The following is a 16,566-nucleotide window of genomic DNA, read 5'->3' on the forward strand; positions in this document are numbered from 1 at the left end:
TCTTACTCTCTAAACTCTTAACCCACCTGGCTCACTCACTCTGCTGTTTGTAAATCTTCACCTTCTCTTCTCTCACATATAATCCTGTCATCCCAAGATCACAGAATCCTTATATTTCCTTACTTGCTAACTTCTGCCTTTTATTCCCCCGAACCTAATTTTCAGGCCTCTTGAATAGCGTCACGTCCCCTTGCCAGATATTACTGTAGTTCTTCCACTCCTATGGAATTCTATCTACAAGAATTCCCTACATAACTTTTCTTCCCATTTGTCCACATCTGTGAGAGATGATTTCAAGGCTTCAAAAGAGATGCTTCTTTCACAATTCACAAAAAAGAGCACAAATACTGTTCTCCTTTTGCCTACTCTCCCAAAGAGGTCCTGTGCCTAATCCTCCTCATCATTGGCGCTGCATGTTTCCTGCATGTGGATCTTCAAGTAATGCCTCTTGCTTACCATCATGATCTTTGAAAGAGGGTTCCGGAGGAATAGAAAAAGCAAGGGTCTTCTGTTGTGGTGTTATCAAAGAGAACACTACACGTTCTTATTACAAGAAAAAATTATTAACTGTATGTGGTGATGAATGTTAGCTAAGCTTATTATGATAATCACTTCACAATATATACATATATCAAATCATTGTGCTATACCTAAAACTAAGAATGTTATATGTCAATTATATCTTGGAAAAAAAAAGATTAATACTACAAAAATACTTTCTGGTCAGTACCAGAAACAGTAAGAACACTTCTATATTCTCAGAAAATCTTCATTCTCTGGGTCTGATTCTTATTATGTCAAGTCACCTGAATGTGAACAGTAGACTTAGACAGCATGCACTAACATAAGGAAATGACAGGACCCTTTGCTAGAATCAAGTCCACACTTGGAATATCTTTTTCCTTTGGAGCTCTTCAAAGCTGCCACATTTCAATTGATTCTTAACTTTCCAATTATTAATACTTAACTTCTGGAAGGGCATTTCTTGCTTCTTTTGGTGTTCTCAGTTGCATAGCTTACCCCCACAGATCCACAATGATACAGAATTGCAGGTATGCAAATTTCTAACAGAGACATGCAGGTAAGTTCTTCAATAAGCCTAGATGACGCAAAATTTATAAGTACTGCCAACCACTATGAGCGCCGCAAGAAAATCCTGAAAAGACTTAGAGCAATTTTAAAATTCCAAACTGAGTACATAAAATAGCAACTGATACTATTTTTAAAAATTAGAATGTTGTTTTTAAAATGCTTTTTTTAGAACCCCTGTTCAACTAGACTCATCATGAAGAAAGCACTCCACATTAAAGTTTTGGAAGTACTGCACATTATATGCTAAACTTTGTTTGGCTATGAAAACCTTTGTGTGTAACATCTTTCAAGAGGATAATTTGTGAGGGTTCTATAGATTAGTAAACTTTATTTCAAATTATATTCTTCATATTATATTATCTTAAATAATACTAAATCAATACTTATGCTTAGAATTATAACAAAAATAAGTTACAAAAAAAAACCATCCAGGCATAACTGGATGGACTGTGAGCATATCATATTCTGAAATCCTACTCTGGGAATAGCCTAGAGTCAAAGATTATGCTCCATAAATCTAATTCTGTGGAAAGTACATGGTAGCAGAAACATATTTTCAAAATGACATGATCAGGATTCAACCTATTATAGTGATGGCAAATATGATTACTTACAAGTCAAGAGTCTCCTAACTGATATATGGCTGCCAGTCTTGCCCATCTCTAATCCATTCTTCTTTAGAATGCTACCAGCTATTTTTCTAAAAGAAATGATGGTGACATTCCCCTACTTCAAAACCTTTCCATAGCTCCCAAGTGCTTCAAAACGGGAAAATTCAAAATTCTTTTTTTTTTTTTTTTTTGTGGTACGCGGGCCTCTCACTGTTGTGGCCTCTCCCATTGCGGAGCACAGGCTCCGGACGCACAGGCTCAGCGGCCATGGCTCACGGGCCCAGCCGCTCCGTGGCATGTGGGATCTTCCCAGACCGGGGCACGAACCTGTGTCCCCTGCATCGGCAGGCGGACTCTCAACCACTGCGCCACCAGGGAAGCCCCAAAATTCTTAATGCTGCACATCTGGTTCCAGTCTACCTTCCCAAACTCTTCTGCCACTTCCACACCACCTGACCAGCTCAAGCTACACAAGGCAGTCATTATTCACAGATATCTGTTTCATGCTTCTTTGCCTCTGGAATTGTCATTCCCCTGTCTTCTCACCATTTGTTAAATTACTACTCATCTTTCAACACCCAACCCAAATGACTTTTCACATTGGCAATAATATAACATACTTTTTGAAAATTCATTTCACTCTTCATTTCAGCAAAGTCACCATTGTATTTAATTATGGAATAGCAATTTTTTTCATCTATGAAGACCTGAATACTATTGACTTTGATTAGTTTATTTGTAGTGAATATCCTAAAACTCACTGCTCTCTCCTAGATTCAATTCTTAGATTCAATCCCTTAGATGCTGAATGAATACCAAATACGTCCTAGACACGGTCTTGTTCTTAAGTCTGGGACTAACACCGTTTCTACAGCTAGAGATGCATATACAATAGGATGTTAAGTGGGATTTTTCCTTTTGTTGCAAACTTGTGGCTAAGATCCAAAGCTGAGGATAATTAAGCAGCCCTTCTTCTAGCTTTAAGAAGCCAAGAGTAGCTGGTACCAGCTTCTCCTCTCAGGGCTTACTGAGAGTTTCATTTTTTTAAATCAATACTGTGATCAATATTCTAACACCTTTCCCTCAATATAAATCTAAAAAGGCTAAAAAGAAAGGGGCGTTATTGGAATTTCAGGGAAACACAGAGTTTATGAAAAGAGGATATTCCCTCCCCTCTTACAGGAAAACAGCAGTATCATCACTGAATCCAGAAGGTAAGAATCAAGAAGGTAAGAATCAAGGTTTGAGTTCATCTAAAAGAAAGGGAAACTGGTATTTCATTCCATTTGGTTGTCTGTATAGGCAAAAGACTTACTGATTTGCAACTCTGTTATACGCACAGGGGAAAAGAGAAATGGGGAAAGAGTGTGGTGGGAAGAGTCAGATAGAGAGGTAGGCAAGACTTACCCACCTTGAGTTCTTGGGAACCAAAAGGTATGAAAAATGTAACCTTTCCCCCAGTGTGCTTGTAGGCCCTAGAACTGGCCATGGGAGGTAGATCTGATTGGGTAATGTCTTGAGGCAAAAAAAAGACATACATATCAGAGTCACACAGTATGAATGCCATCCGTCAGGTTTAGCCAGAAGGTGTAACCAAAGCAAGGGACTGCCAATGCCTATAGCCTTCTGCTCACTGTCAGCAGGGTCAATTGGAGATACCACTTATCTTCATTTAGCCTACTGACAATGAGTTTGAATAGTAGTGCTGAACAACCAAGAATATTGTCACCTCAATACTGGCATATCACGTAGAATTCTGCCTTTCCTATATCACTCCTCTCAGTTTCAACACCAGAGGAAGAAACAGCACAACAAAGAGGGTGGGCAGGGACTTCCTTGGTGGTGCAGTGGTTAAGAATCTGCCTGCCAAGGCAGGGGACACAGGTTCGAGCCCTGGTCCGGGAAGATCCCACATGCCATGGAGCAACTGAGCCCGTGCACCACAACTACTGAGCCTGCACTCTAGAGCCCGTGAGCCACAATTACTGGGCCTGTGCTCTGGAGCCTGTGAGCCACAACTACTGAGCCCATGTGCCACAACTACTGAATGAAGCCTGCGTGCCTAGAGCCCGTACTCTGCAACAAAGACAAGCCACCACAATGAGAAGCCTGCGCACCACAACAAAGAGTAGTCCCCACTCGCCACAACTAGAGAAAGCCCACACGCAGCAATGAAGACCCAACACAGCCAAAATATAAATAAATAAAAAATTTAAAAGAACAAAAACAAAACAAACAACTCTTGGAGTCAGGTATGTTCTGGAATTTCAAAATTAAAAAAAAAAAAAACAAGGAAAAAAGGAGGGAGGGCAGAAGTGTGTGACAAAAAGAACCTACTCACTCACCTCCAAAGTTTTCAGCCCCAGATTAAGGTCTAGTCTATCCTGGAAGAAAGTGATGAGTACTGGATCAAGCCTGTGGCTGATGTTATAATATGAAGATATAATATGAAGAGAACTAAGTCTTAAATACCGGACTAAGACTAGAGCATTTAAAAATTATGGAATAGTCAAAAGATGCTGTTAAGGTAGTTGATATCCAGTATTAAAGGGGATTTTGACATGGTAGAGTTGGAAGGCAGTTACTAGATAAAAAGCAAAACTGACTGACATTTATATCCCAGCAAATTGACATCCTTAATGAACTGGTTACACACAGATGGATAGTCTTTGCAATTAGTTTCCATATATATTGGTGTTCCATCTCTCCATTCTTTTTTTAATATGAAATCCTGGTATGAGATCTATTATACTATTATCATTTAAGTCTAGAACCAGTCCATCAATTTGCTCACTACTACTTGCAGCACTGTCTAAAAAATGCTGAGTAGATAACAGTCATACTTCTACGTCTAGGAAGACACCATCAAAGTCACAGATAGAAATGGGCAAATAAGCATTTCTAATGATGGAGGATGCTAAAAACAGTAATAGGTTTTTATGTACTAAAGGAAGAGACTGATGAGAACAAAGCTCACAGAGCAGAAATTTATTTGATACCTTAATGCTTTCAATGTTCACCTTTCAATGATCCAACCAAAGAAGAAATCCACAAAGAGGCTTATTTGACAAAGAGGAAAAACCAGTAATATTATAAATGGACATTGTTCAACTGCATGACACAGGGGAAAGAAAATAAAGGTTCTAAAGAAAGAGAGTAAGAGAAAAGCAAGTGAAGGCTGATCAGGAAGTGGGACCTGAATTGGGGCTGCACATGGAGGGTGGACAGGCATGGATGATAGACAGAGCAGAACAACTCCTGGATGGATGAGAGACAATAATGTAAAGTGGCTGTGACACATTGCAATATTAATACATACCGAGACTGAATTGCGGGTAATGCTCATAAATCTAACTGCAATTAGTACAGGTTTCTGGATTAGGAAGGACATGAAAAGGAAAGCAGAAGGTTAGAATGTACATGTCATTGCCCCATTAAAGAGGTTTAATCTTTCAATGGAATGAATATATCTGTCTTCCGCAGCATCAGCAAAAAAGCACAGCTTGTCTACCTACTTTGAAAAGTAGCCTTATAGTAAAAGGTCTCTTCCTGTCTTCCCTGGATGGGCACTGCTAACTTGGGCCTCTCAGAACTGAGTTCATAAAAATTCATACTACAGAAAGGGTTTTTTTTTTTTTGCGATACGTGGGCCTCTCACTGTTGTGGCCTCTTCCGTTGCGGAGCACAGGCTCCGGACACGCAGGCCCAGTGGCCATGGCTCATGGGCCCAGCCGTTCCACGGCATGTGGGATCTTCCTAGACCGGGGCGCGAACCCGTGTCCCCTGCATCGGCAGGCGGACTCTCAACCACTGCGCCACCAGGGAAGCCCAGGGTTTCACCTTTAAATGGGGTTTCTGTTTTCATTTCCTGGAGAAAAGATTCAGAACGTGTTCTGTGATGAGCTTTATTTAATACCTTTACTGACTGGAGAAATTCTGTGTTTATGTTTGTTTTTAGAGAACACCCTTCATTAACTTAATCTACAGACATTTGTTGTGCACTTGTCCTGTGCCAGGCAGTTTAATAGTAAAGGAAGAAATGGAGTTACTTTAATGCTAACCTAAGTATAAACTACCAAGTATAGAGGAAGTATTGCTGGGCCTCTGCAAAAACATGGGCACAATGATGGGGAAGCCTGTTTCTCTTTAGAGATTTACTGGGGATCTGATTGGGTGTTCACTAATACAGTTTTGTTTTACAATTCAGGGGAAGGGTAGTAAATGGGCAATAATTAAACTTTAATGCAACAATAGGTTTCCAGTTATCTAGACCCTACTGATTATTGGTCAGTGTGAAATGGAGTTGTTTATATATAGGTCACCAGTTACAAAGGAAGATATTAAACAGACAAATGGGCAAATGGAAGAAATAAATTATCATTTTTGTAAGGCTTTTTTCAAAACCTAGCAATAAACCCTCAAAGAAATCTTTATTTGATAATAGTAGACTCATAGTGGAGTTCTATATCCTATGACTCACATTCTTGCAAGTGAGTAAGTTCTCTACATCCCAGAACTATTGGCCGTACCACCAAAAGTGACATGGTTGAGGTTGGGAACAGACGGTGGAAGAAAGTAGACTCAAAAGTTAGGGTGGGTTATGTTTTCATAGAAAGGACAGGAAAAGAAAACAGGGCAAATTATTAAACGACCAACATTTTACCCAAATACTTGATTTTAAAAATTCTTCATAGTTAACTGTATTCTGTGTATATAACTAAAGACAGCTCAAAGAACAAACATGAGGCATACATAGTACCCTGAGATAAGGTGACTTTTTTTTTTTCACTTGTTCCATGTGAAAAAGATTCGAAGAATAATCTCTCTCTACATATCATAATATGTACTTAAAATCTGAGGAAGGCTCCCATTTCCCCCTGTGATTCCATGTCCTGCATCTTACCATTGATCTACGAATCAGTGACAGCCTGGTCTTTGCCTTATTCTCAGCAAATTCCAGGCTACTGATGTCTTTGAGACGAGCCTTATATTTATTCATTTGTTCCACAACAATCAGCTCCACACAGCTGAAACAGGAAAAGAGAAAACTGTTAAGTGCTGAAGTCAATCAAATAAATTGTCAAATCAAATAAATTGTAGCACCCACAGACTATTTTTCAGCTAAGTGTGGTAGATAGTTGGAGGATAAAAGAAAAATCAACATCCCTTATTTTATGAGCTCAGAGACAGGGTTTATAATGGTGGTTCACAACTTTGGCTGCACTTTAGTATCCATCTGAGGAGCAGCTGTAAGTCCCAATGCCTAGGCCACACCCCTGACCAATTAAATCACTCTCTGGGAATGGGACGCAAACACTAGGCTTTTTTGGGGAAAGCTCCTTTTGCAGAAAAGGTTAAGAATCACCACTCTAGAAGGAAATCAGAGGTCCATGAAAAAAGGGCAAGGTGAAATACAGGAACATTGAAGTATTAAGACCAAAGGGATTCGGAGCCATAAGACTACAGTTAGACTAGATTACAGGAAAACACAAAGTATATGTAATTTGGTAAAATGGTATTTTAACATACATTTGTAAACTATAATCATTCCTAAAGAAAAGCCAAATTTAAAAAATAAGGCCCTTCAAAACAAATGATGCTTAGTTGAATAGAACCTAAAGGAATTTTTCATCTTCAGCATAAAAAAGCCCAGTGGCACCTAGCAATCTTATTAAAAACATATGAACTTAAAAAAAAAAAAATCATTTGCTAGGGGAACTCCCTGGTGGTCCAGTGGTTAGGACTCTGCACTTCCACTGCAGGGGGCCCTGGTTCGATCCCTGGTCGGGGAACTAAGATCCCTGCAAGACACGCAGCATGGTCAAAAAAAAGAAAAAGGAAAAAAAAAGAAATCATTCACTATGTTTGATATCTGGATAAAGTGACTACACTGACTCAGAAGTCCCTGGGGTCTTGCAGAGGTGATGGTGACTGGCCTTACGTGGTAGTCTTACTGATGTCCTGCACACTTTGTAGTGGGTCGATGGTGTCAGGGCAGCGGAGAATGCAGGGTGCAAATACAATGGCCAAAGCATTAGCAGACATTCGATTAGTGTCTTCCTGTAGAGCAATCCTAAGAAACAAAAAAAACAAGTGAAACTAGGATGAAAAAGGAAAATTGCAGGGAGGTAGGCAGAAGAGATGAGAGAAAGAAGATCAATGACATCAACTGCATAGTACTGGAAAGATGTTCCTATCAGTTGAAGGAAGATACTGTAGACTTTTCCCAAATCTGTTCCTTTGTCTCTGGAAAGTGTACTTTTACCTGTTCCTTGAAGCAAGTCAGGCAAGCAGAGAGCTGATCAAGGAAAACTTTGTGACTCACTGCCCCAGGTCACCGTTACTAGATGAACATGTCTACAGAATGCAGACACTTTAAGGCATTTTCAAACAGTCATATAAGATATTTATCCAAAGAAAAAGGTGGCTTTCTTCCCAACTATTGCTAATATTTACAATCAGAAGAAGAGAGACTACCCCTGAATTGTCTTTTGTCAGTCAATTCCTGAGCTCCGTCTGAACCCTCCTCCTCTGAATTAGGTTATGTCAACAGACACACAGCCTTTCTAGCTCGGGAGTTAGATAACAGGCTAGGCTACACAGCGCCACCATGAGACTGAGGTGTTACATAGCTCAAACAGGGCAGAGAAGCACCTGCCATGCAATCTAACTCAGCTGAGGATTTCTGCTCCAAGGAATCATAACCACCTGTTTGAGGCATTGACTTTATCAACAGGAAAAAAAAAGATCTGTCAGTTTTTCATACGAAGGAGCTCTTCATTTATTTAAAAGAATCCAAGAGAAACTGTTAAGTGTTCCTTTGTTTCTTGAAGTTACCTGACTAGATGAAAGATGAGGCGTTCCAGTGTATTGAGATGAGTTCGGGAGAGCTGGTCAATCACAGAGTATACACCACGGATTGTCTCTTTCCTCTCCTGAAGGCCTGAAAGCAGTAAGAGCAGCAAATAAGAATGAATATCCTCTCTTATACACTACATATTCCTTCTGGACAGACCCTAGGTAGCAAGGGCGACTGGCTCTAGGGTTGATTTTTAGGAGTTTTAGCTATACCTGTATAGCAGAAGAACAACTCACAGTTACCACTAATCTCGCTTTGCTTGAGTTCTATACTCTCTAAGCAGTCTCATGAGTTTTAATCTATAGCCCAGTAATTCTTGATTACAGCAAGGGGCAAGAGATGCCCTAGTTTTTCAGGCATTTTGTGGCAAACCAATTCCCCATTAAAATTAATCAATTGTTATATAAGTTATAAATCAGTCTTATGGGAATTGAGGAGTCAGGCCTCAGGGCCTAAACACTTGTAGGTAGGCCTTAATCAATATCCTACACATCTGTAGCACTGAAAAACTAAACCAACATGTTAGGCATGGCTTAAAATAGACAGCCAACTTTACACTGAGTTCTTGCCTAGATTCACAATTTAAATGAATATAAATCTATTTAATTTTTAAATTTGTTTATAACCTTAGTCTTTCAATCTCTTTGTAAGAAGCAACTAGGTGACCTGCTCAGAAAGTTTTTAGGACACTGACCTTTTAATGAGTTTCTAAAAAAGTTAACATTTGAATAGGTGAGAGTTCACTGGCAGTTTTGTACTGACTGTATCACTTTTGGATCTATATGAACTAAACCAACTGAGAGGACGGCTAAATAATCTAATATGAAGATGGCATTCCTTTCCCAAGTGCAGGCCTTCCCTGAACCCAGGAAGCCTGTGCTTACCCATAGCTCGAAGAAATTCCTCATAGAGTTCAAAGGTCATGAGTGGATTGGGCAAATCACGAAGCCATTGTTTGAATACACTTGCAATGACGTGTATGTTATAGTCATCTAGGTTTACATTCTCAGCATCTATTCAGAGACAAGAGTTAGATAAGAAAGCCAAAACATGCAGAGAGTCAAATAATTCACCTTAGAAACTATCATGACTGAAAAATGCCTTCATGTTCTTAATCAGACTATCTTCTACAATCTAATTCCATGCTTTGGAACAGTGCTCCTACTGTGGTAAAGGAACAGTTGTTGTTTGTTGGTTGTTTTTCAAATGTCGCGGACTGATAGATGTGTAAAATAAAAGATCACAAGTTTTCATGTCAAGGCACTGTTAAATTGCTATGAATGTTTCTAAATGCTTTTTCTCAATTTCTGTACTTCTCTTGTGGATTGGTCTGTGAACGATACTTTTAGTAGTGATGCTTCAGATGACAAACATAAAAAAGGCCCAAAGGACAGTTTCTAAAAGTCAGACTGATTTTAAGTCATTCTCAGAGATGAAATGACAGTGATAATTGAGCTTAGGAAATGTAAAGAAAATCTTTACTGTGCTTCACTTATAAACTCCCTAGGGTTATACATGAGATGATTGGGATGATATAGGATGAATGATGCCTGTGGGTAGATTCTTGGTGACACAGGGACAAACTTTGCACCTATATGTGATTCAAAAAGATCTATTCCTGGGAATTCCCTGGTGATCCAGTGGTTAGAACTCCGTGCTTTCACTGCCGAGGGCCCAGGCTCAATCTCTGGACAGGGAACTAAGATCCCACAAGCCATGCAGTGCGACAAAAAAAAAAAATCTATTCCTTTCTAATAGTGGTGAAGAGTAGAAGTTGAACATAAAGCCAAAGTCAAACCTCTGCATACATTCCAGGACTGAGGCTACAGCTCTACACAGATACATGTTCAGTTCACTACTTATCCATTTAAATAACTATGTCATCAATGTAGGAAGGCAAGAATATGCATCAGAAAGAGCACCACCTGGAGTCAGAATAACAGAGACTAACAGGCAATAGTTTAGATTATGGGTTAAATGCCAGCTTTGTCACTTATTGGTGGTGAGTCTTTGGGCAAGATCCTCTGTAAGCCTCAGTTTCTTCATCTGTAAACAGGGATAATAATCACTGTCTGGGAAGATTAGTACAAAGATCTGTTGTGAAAATTAATACAAAAACATCAGCACAGTGCCCTGCATCTCATCAACAGCTCATTATTCAATTTCCCTGAACCTAAATTTTCTTCTTTGTAAATTAAAGACATGATCTTACCAGACTGTTAAAAAAAGATTAAATGAGATCTGTCTGAAGCACCTAATAATGCCTGTACAAATGATATGCAATGTATGTTTGCTGAATTGACCACATAAAAACAAAGACTCTTTTGAAAGCTACAAATGATAAAACAAGCACCACAGAAAAGACTGCACTCTTCTGCCTGCAAGAAAATGATCAACATGTGATGAAAGCTAAGAGCATAAGATGACCTATTTAAATAAAATTATTTGGTCTTGATTTAGAGGGCACTATCTTACCTGTATCTAGACCTTGTCGAAGCTCCTTGATTTTATTAGTTGAACCAGACTTTCGGTAAATACCTTCTGTGTATAATCCATGCATTTCAATGTAGTTTATAAGTTTTTCCACCACCAAAGGAACAGTTCGGTCTTCACTGGTCAAACGGGATAATTCAACCCCAAACTGTCGAGATGATAGCTCTGGATCATACTAAATGGAAAATAATTTTTGTTTCCAAATACATTCAAACATTGTTAAATATATTTATCCAGTTCTTTAAGAGTAACTACTTTTTATTTTCCTCAAGTTTTACAAGCATAGTTATGAAAGCTGGGAGGAAAGGGAATTATGATAAATGCTGAGAGTATAAATATATGAGCTGTTAGTTTCAATCCTCTTCCACTAGGAATCCTCCCGACCCCTGCCAAATAATGGGGCAGAATGGAGGCAGTGGCAACTGATTACTGTTTCCCTTTCTATTTAAAAAATCTCTTCATGTAAAGATGGGATGTGGGCAAAGGAGAAAGGGGACAGACTTTGTATGTTAAACATTCACCAAGTACCATTTGAAAATCTGTTGATTTAAAATTAATTAGTTGTCACTAATTTCTGAAGCATAAGAACGCTTCGGTGTTTATGTAAACTTAAGGGAAGTTTAACTGACTATTGATGTCACAGCTAAAGGCAGAGGCATATATTGTCACTATATGAATTAGGTTATTTCATATTTGCAACTAGATTATAGCTGGGAATAGGAATATCACCTTTCTATCTCAGAGGGTTATTGTAAAAATTAAGTTACAGGTGAACATACAAAGCACAGTATCTGGTATATGGCAAATGCTTAATAAATTGTTAAAAGAAATAAAATAATGTTTGCTGCAATAATTAAAACAAAATAACTTTAGCCAACCTTCTTCCTATTACTAGGACACACACATGCACACGTATAATCTATTTATTTAAATGTTATGGCTATCCCTAGGGCATTGGGAATATTAATAGTAAGACTTGTGAAAGCAAAAAAATAAAATTCTTGAAGGTATTAAACAAAAACTTCAAAATAGTTTTATTTGAAACCAACTAATCTAAAGCAAACATGCTAAAAATTTCTATTTATTGAAATTAAGGGAAAAATTAATTTTACTATTCTCAACTGAGAAAAAGTGAACTCTGAGTTCTTATTGTAAAATCAATATATGTTTTTAGTTATTTTTCTTCTGCGGGAAGGGGTGGCAGGGTGTCTTTAGTTATTTTCTGTCCGAAGTAATTTCCTTGTATATTTTAAATAAAGTTTTATTGAAGTATGACACATATATTAAAAAGTATATAAATCGTTAAGTGTACAGCTTGACAGACTTAGACAAAATGAATGCACACTTCTTACCAGAACCCAAATCAAGAAATAGAATATAACCAGCAGTTATCTCCCTCTCAAGACCCTCCCAACTACTATGCATTTCACCTTTCACAAATAACCAGTATCTGTATTTCTATCACTACAAATTAGTCTTAACTGCTTTTGAACATTATATTAATGATAACATATAATATGCATTCCATGAGTTAAGTTTCATTTATCCTTGAACTTTATTTATTTTTGAATAATACAGTATGTATTCTTGTTTCTGGCTTCTTTCACTCAACATTATGTTTGTGAGTACCAACAGTTTAATCTCACTGTCATATTGTATTCCATTATACAAATATACCACAATTTATTTATTCATTCTACAGTTGATGGACATTCAGGTTTCTTTCAGTTTGGGGATACTTCAAATAGTGCTGATATAAATGTTCTTTTGTCTTTTGGCACAGATATCTATGTATATATGTTGGGTATATATCTTAGAGTGGCACTGCTAAGTCATGAGAAATGCTTATGTTCAGGTTTGATAGGTACTGCCAAATAATTTCAAGAGCTGTTAGGTTAACTCAAACTCCTACCAGTAATGTATGAAAGTTCCAATTGCTTTATATCCTTGTTAAGATGTTTTTCATTTTAGCTATTCTAGTGGGTATATACCTCACTATGATTGCAATTTGCATTTCCCTGATGATTAGTGAAGTTGGTCACCTTTTCATAGGTTTATTGGTCATTTGGAAATCCTCTCTTGTGAGGTGCTTGCTTAAATTATGTGCTCATTTTTCCACAGAGTTGACCATCTCTTTCTTACTGACTTGTAGATGCTTTTTAGATATTGTAGATCCAAGCTGCAAATATCTTCTTCCACTCTGTGGTTGATTTTTTTTTTCTTTGAATAGTGAGTGCTTTTTGAAATTTATCTAAAACTTTTTTGTATTTATTGAGATGACCATATTTTTTTCTTTATTATTTCAATGTGGTGAATTATATCAACTTATTTTTGAATGATTTTTTCAAAAAAACTGATTTTTTCCATAAACCAACTTTGCATTTATGGATTAAAAACCGACTTTATCGGGCTTCCCTGGTGGCGCAGTGGTTGAGAGTCCGCCTGCCGATGCAGGGGACACGGGTTCGTGCCCCGGTCCGGGAAGATCCCACATGCCGCGGAGCGGCTGGGCCCGTGAGCCATGGCCGCTGAGCCTGCGCATCCGGAGCCTGTGCTCCGCAACGGGAGAGGCCACAACAGTGAGAGGCCCGTGTACCGCAAAAAAAAACCAAAAAAGCCACAACTTTATCATGAAGTCTTTTTTTTTTCATCTGTCATTAGCACAGATTCAATGTACTAACATTTTGGTTAAGGCTTTTACATCTAAGCTTATGATACAGCCTGAACTGAAATTTTCCTTTATCCTTTTCATGATTGACTTCAAGGTTTCACCATCTTCATTCCTCAATTTGGGAAAAAGTACTGAAGTATTTACTCTTTACCATTCTCTGGCAGAGTCTGTAAAAGACTGGTGTTGTTTCTTCCTTAAACACTGGGAAATATTCAATGGCAAAACCATCTGGGCCTGAAGATGTCTTTGTGAGAAGCTTTTTCAATTACAGATTCTATTTTAATAGATATAACTCTTTAGATTTTCTATTTTTCCTTGACTTAGTTTAACTTAGTTGTGTTTTTGTGGGAATTTGCCCAATTAATCTAAAATGTCAAATTTATTAGCATCAAGGTGCCCATAATAGCCTTTTATTTTCCTTTTAATGTTTGCAGTATCTGTGGTGTATGTTTTTCTTCTTGTGAATGATTTGGTTTTTTAAAAATTCTCTTTATTGATCACTCTTGCTAAGAGTTTATGCATTGTCTTTTCAAAGAACTAAAATTTAGCTTTGTAGCTTTTTATCTTTTGTATAGATGTTTTTCATTTCATTTATTTATCTTTATTATCTTCTTTCTATTGCCTTTGGGTTTAATTTGCTGGGTTTTCTTTTCCTACCTTCGACAGATGGAAGTTTACATAATTTCTATCCTTGTATCCTTTCTAATGTGTATTATAATGTATTGTACATTAATATATTATTAATGTATATTAATATATACTTAAAGCTATAAATATTCCTCTAATCACAAATTTAGCTATACCCACACTTTTGTTGTGTCATACTTTCCTCATCATTTCATTCAAAATATTTTTCCATTTTCATTTGAGGATTGTCTAGTTATCTTTATGTTGATTTACAGCTTAATTTTATTCTGGTCAAAGAATATACTCTCAAAATATTCAATCCTCTGAAATCTGTAGGGACTTGCTTAATGGCCCAACATATGATCAATTTTGTCAAATGTTCCATGTGCACTTGAAAAGACTGTGTATTCAGGCAGTTGTAAGATGCAGGGTTCAATACACATCAAGTAGATAAGATTTTTTTTTTTTTTTTTTGCAGTACGCGGGCCTCTCACTGTTGTGGCCTCTCCCATTGCGGAGCACAGGCTCCGGACGCGCAGGCTCAGTGGCCATGGCTCACGGGCCCAGCCGCTCCGTGGCATGTGGGATCTTCCCGGACCGGGGCACGAACCCGTGTCCCCTGCAACGGCAGGTGGACTCTCAACCACTGCGCCACCGGGGAAGCCCCAAGTAGATAAGATTTTTAAGTGTGTTTTTTAAATCAGTTGCATCCTTACTGAATTTTTGTCTTCCAGGTATTGAAGCTATAATAATAGACTCTTCTAAAGTTAGAATTTTTATAGCTCCCTAATGGCTTGACCATTTCATCATTATGAAACACCTTTACCTGAAGTAATGTTTGTCGTCCTAAAGTACATTTTAGTATTATTACAGCTACACCACTCTTCTATTGGTTAGTCTCTGCATGCTATATCTATCTATCCTTTTGCTTTCAACCTTCTGTATTTTTTTTAAACATATTTAAGTATGTTTCTTGTAAATAGCAATATCATTGAGATTTTTCAGTTGCTTTTATCGTAGTCTTTTAAAAAAATTATTTATTTATTCTGGCTGCGCCAGGTCTTAGTTGCAGCACATGGGATCTTCGTTGCGGAATGCGGGATCTTTAGTTGTACCATGCAGACTTCTTAGTTGTGGCATACGGACTCTTAGTTGCGGCATGTGGGCTTCTTAGTTGTGGCATGCGGACTTCTTAGTTGCGGCATGCATGTGGGATCTAGTTCCCTGACCAGGGATCGAACCCAGGCCCCCTGCATTGGGAGCGCGGAGTGTTACCCACTGGACACCCAGGGAAGTCCCTATCCTAGTCTCTTTTTGTTTTTAATATATATATATTTTGGCTACATCAGGTCATTGAGGCATGGGGGATCTTACGTTGCAGCATGCGGTCTCTTCGTTGCGGAGCTTGGGTTTCTCTCTAGTTGTGGTGTGTGGGTTTTCTCTCTCTAGTTGTGACGTGTGGGCTTAGGTGCCCCGCAGCATGTGGGAACTTAGCTCCCTGACCAGGGACCGAACCTGTGTCCCCTGCATTGGAAGGCGGATTCTTTACCACTGGACCACCAGGGAAGTCCCTATCCTAGTCTTTTAATTGGAAGTATTTGGTCTATTAACATTTAATGTGATCACCAATATATTTGGACTTATATCTATCAATCCACTATTTATTTTCTTTGACCTGATTTATGATTCTGTTTCTCTCATTTCTCATCTTCTCTTAGATTAATCAAGTATTTTTTGTTTTTCCATTTTCCCACCTTTATTAGCTTTTTAGCTATATATTCATTTGCTATTCTTTTAGTGGCTACTTTAAAGACTACAACAAATACTCATAACATATTTAAGTCAAATATATTTATTTTTGGCTGCGTTGGGTCTTCGTTGCTGTGTGCGGGCTTTTTCTAGTTGCGACGAGCAGGGGCTACTCCTTCCTTGTGGTGCGCAGGCTTCTCATTGCAGTGGCTTCTCTTGTTGAGGACCACAGGCTCTAGGCACACAGGCTTCAGTAGTTGTGGCAAGCGGGCTCAGTAGTTGTGGCTCGTGCGCTCTAGAGCACAGGCTCAGTAGTTGTGGCACACGGGCTTAGTTGCTCTGCGGCATGTGGGGTCTTCCTGGACCAGGGCTTGAACCCGTGTCCCCTGCATTGGCAGGCGGATTCTTAACCACTGTGCCACCACTTCTCAGATAATCCAGGGACCTTGGAATAGTTTAACTTC

General features: G+C 38.4%; 1 protein-coding gene and 1 non-coding gene across 2 annotated transcripts in view; one reads left to right on the forward strand and one right to left on the reverse strand.

Annotated features, from left to right (window-relative positions):
• MYO9A (myosin IXA) overlaps positions 1–16,566 on the reverse strand; it is a 266,091-nt gene that overhangs the window by 22,462 nt on the left and 227,063 nt on the right. The window contains exons 36-40 of the mRNA XM_060153325.1: positions 11,038–11,230; positions 9,447–9,575; positions 8,541–8,646; positions 7,645–7,776; positions 6,607–6,730 (exon numbers count right to left, since the gene is read on the reverse strand). Coding sequence (XP_060009308.1) covers positions 6,607–6,730; positions 7,645–7,776; positions 8,541–8,646; positions 9,447–9,575; positions 11,038–11,230 — 684 coding nt within the window. The remainder of the gene's footprint in view (positions 1–6,606; positions 6,731–7,644; positions 7,777–8,540; positions 8,647–9,446; positions 9,576–11,037; positions 11,231–16,566) is intronic.
• Positions 7,423–7,495, forward strand: TRNAG-UCC (transfer RNA glycine (anticodon UCC)). The gene has a single exon. It is a non-coding gene; the product is annotated as a tRNA-Gly (tRNA).

The sequence above is a fragment of the Lagenorhynchus albirostris genome, chromosome 1, assembly GCF_949774975.1.
Source record: "Lagenorhynchus albirostris chromosome 1, mLagAlb1.1, whole genome shotgun sequence".
Lineage (NCBI taxonomy): Eukaryota > Metazoa > Chordata > Mammalia > Artiodactyla > Delphinidae > Lagenorhynchus > Lagenorhynchus albirostris.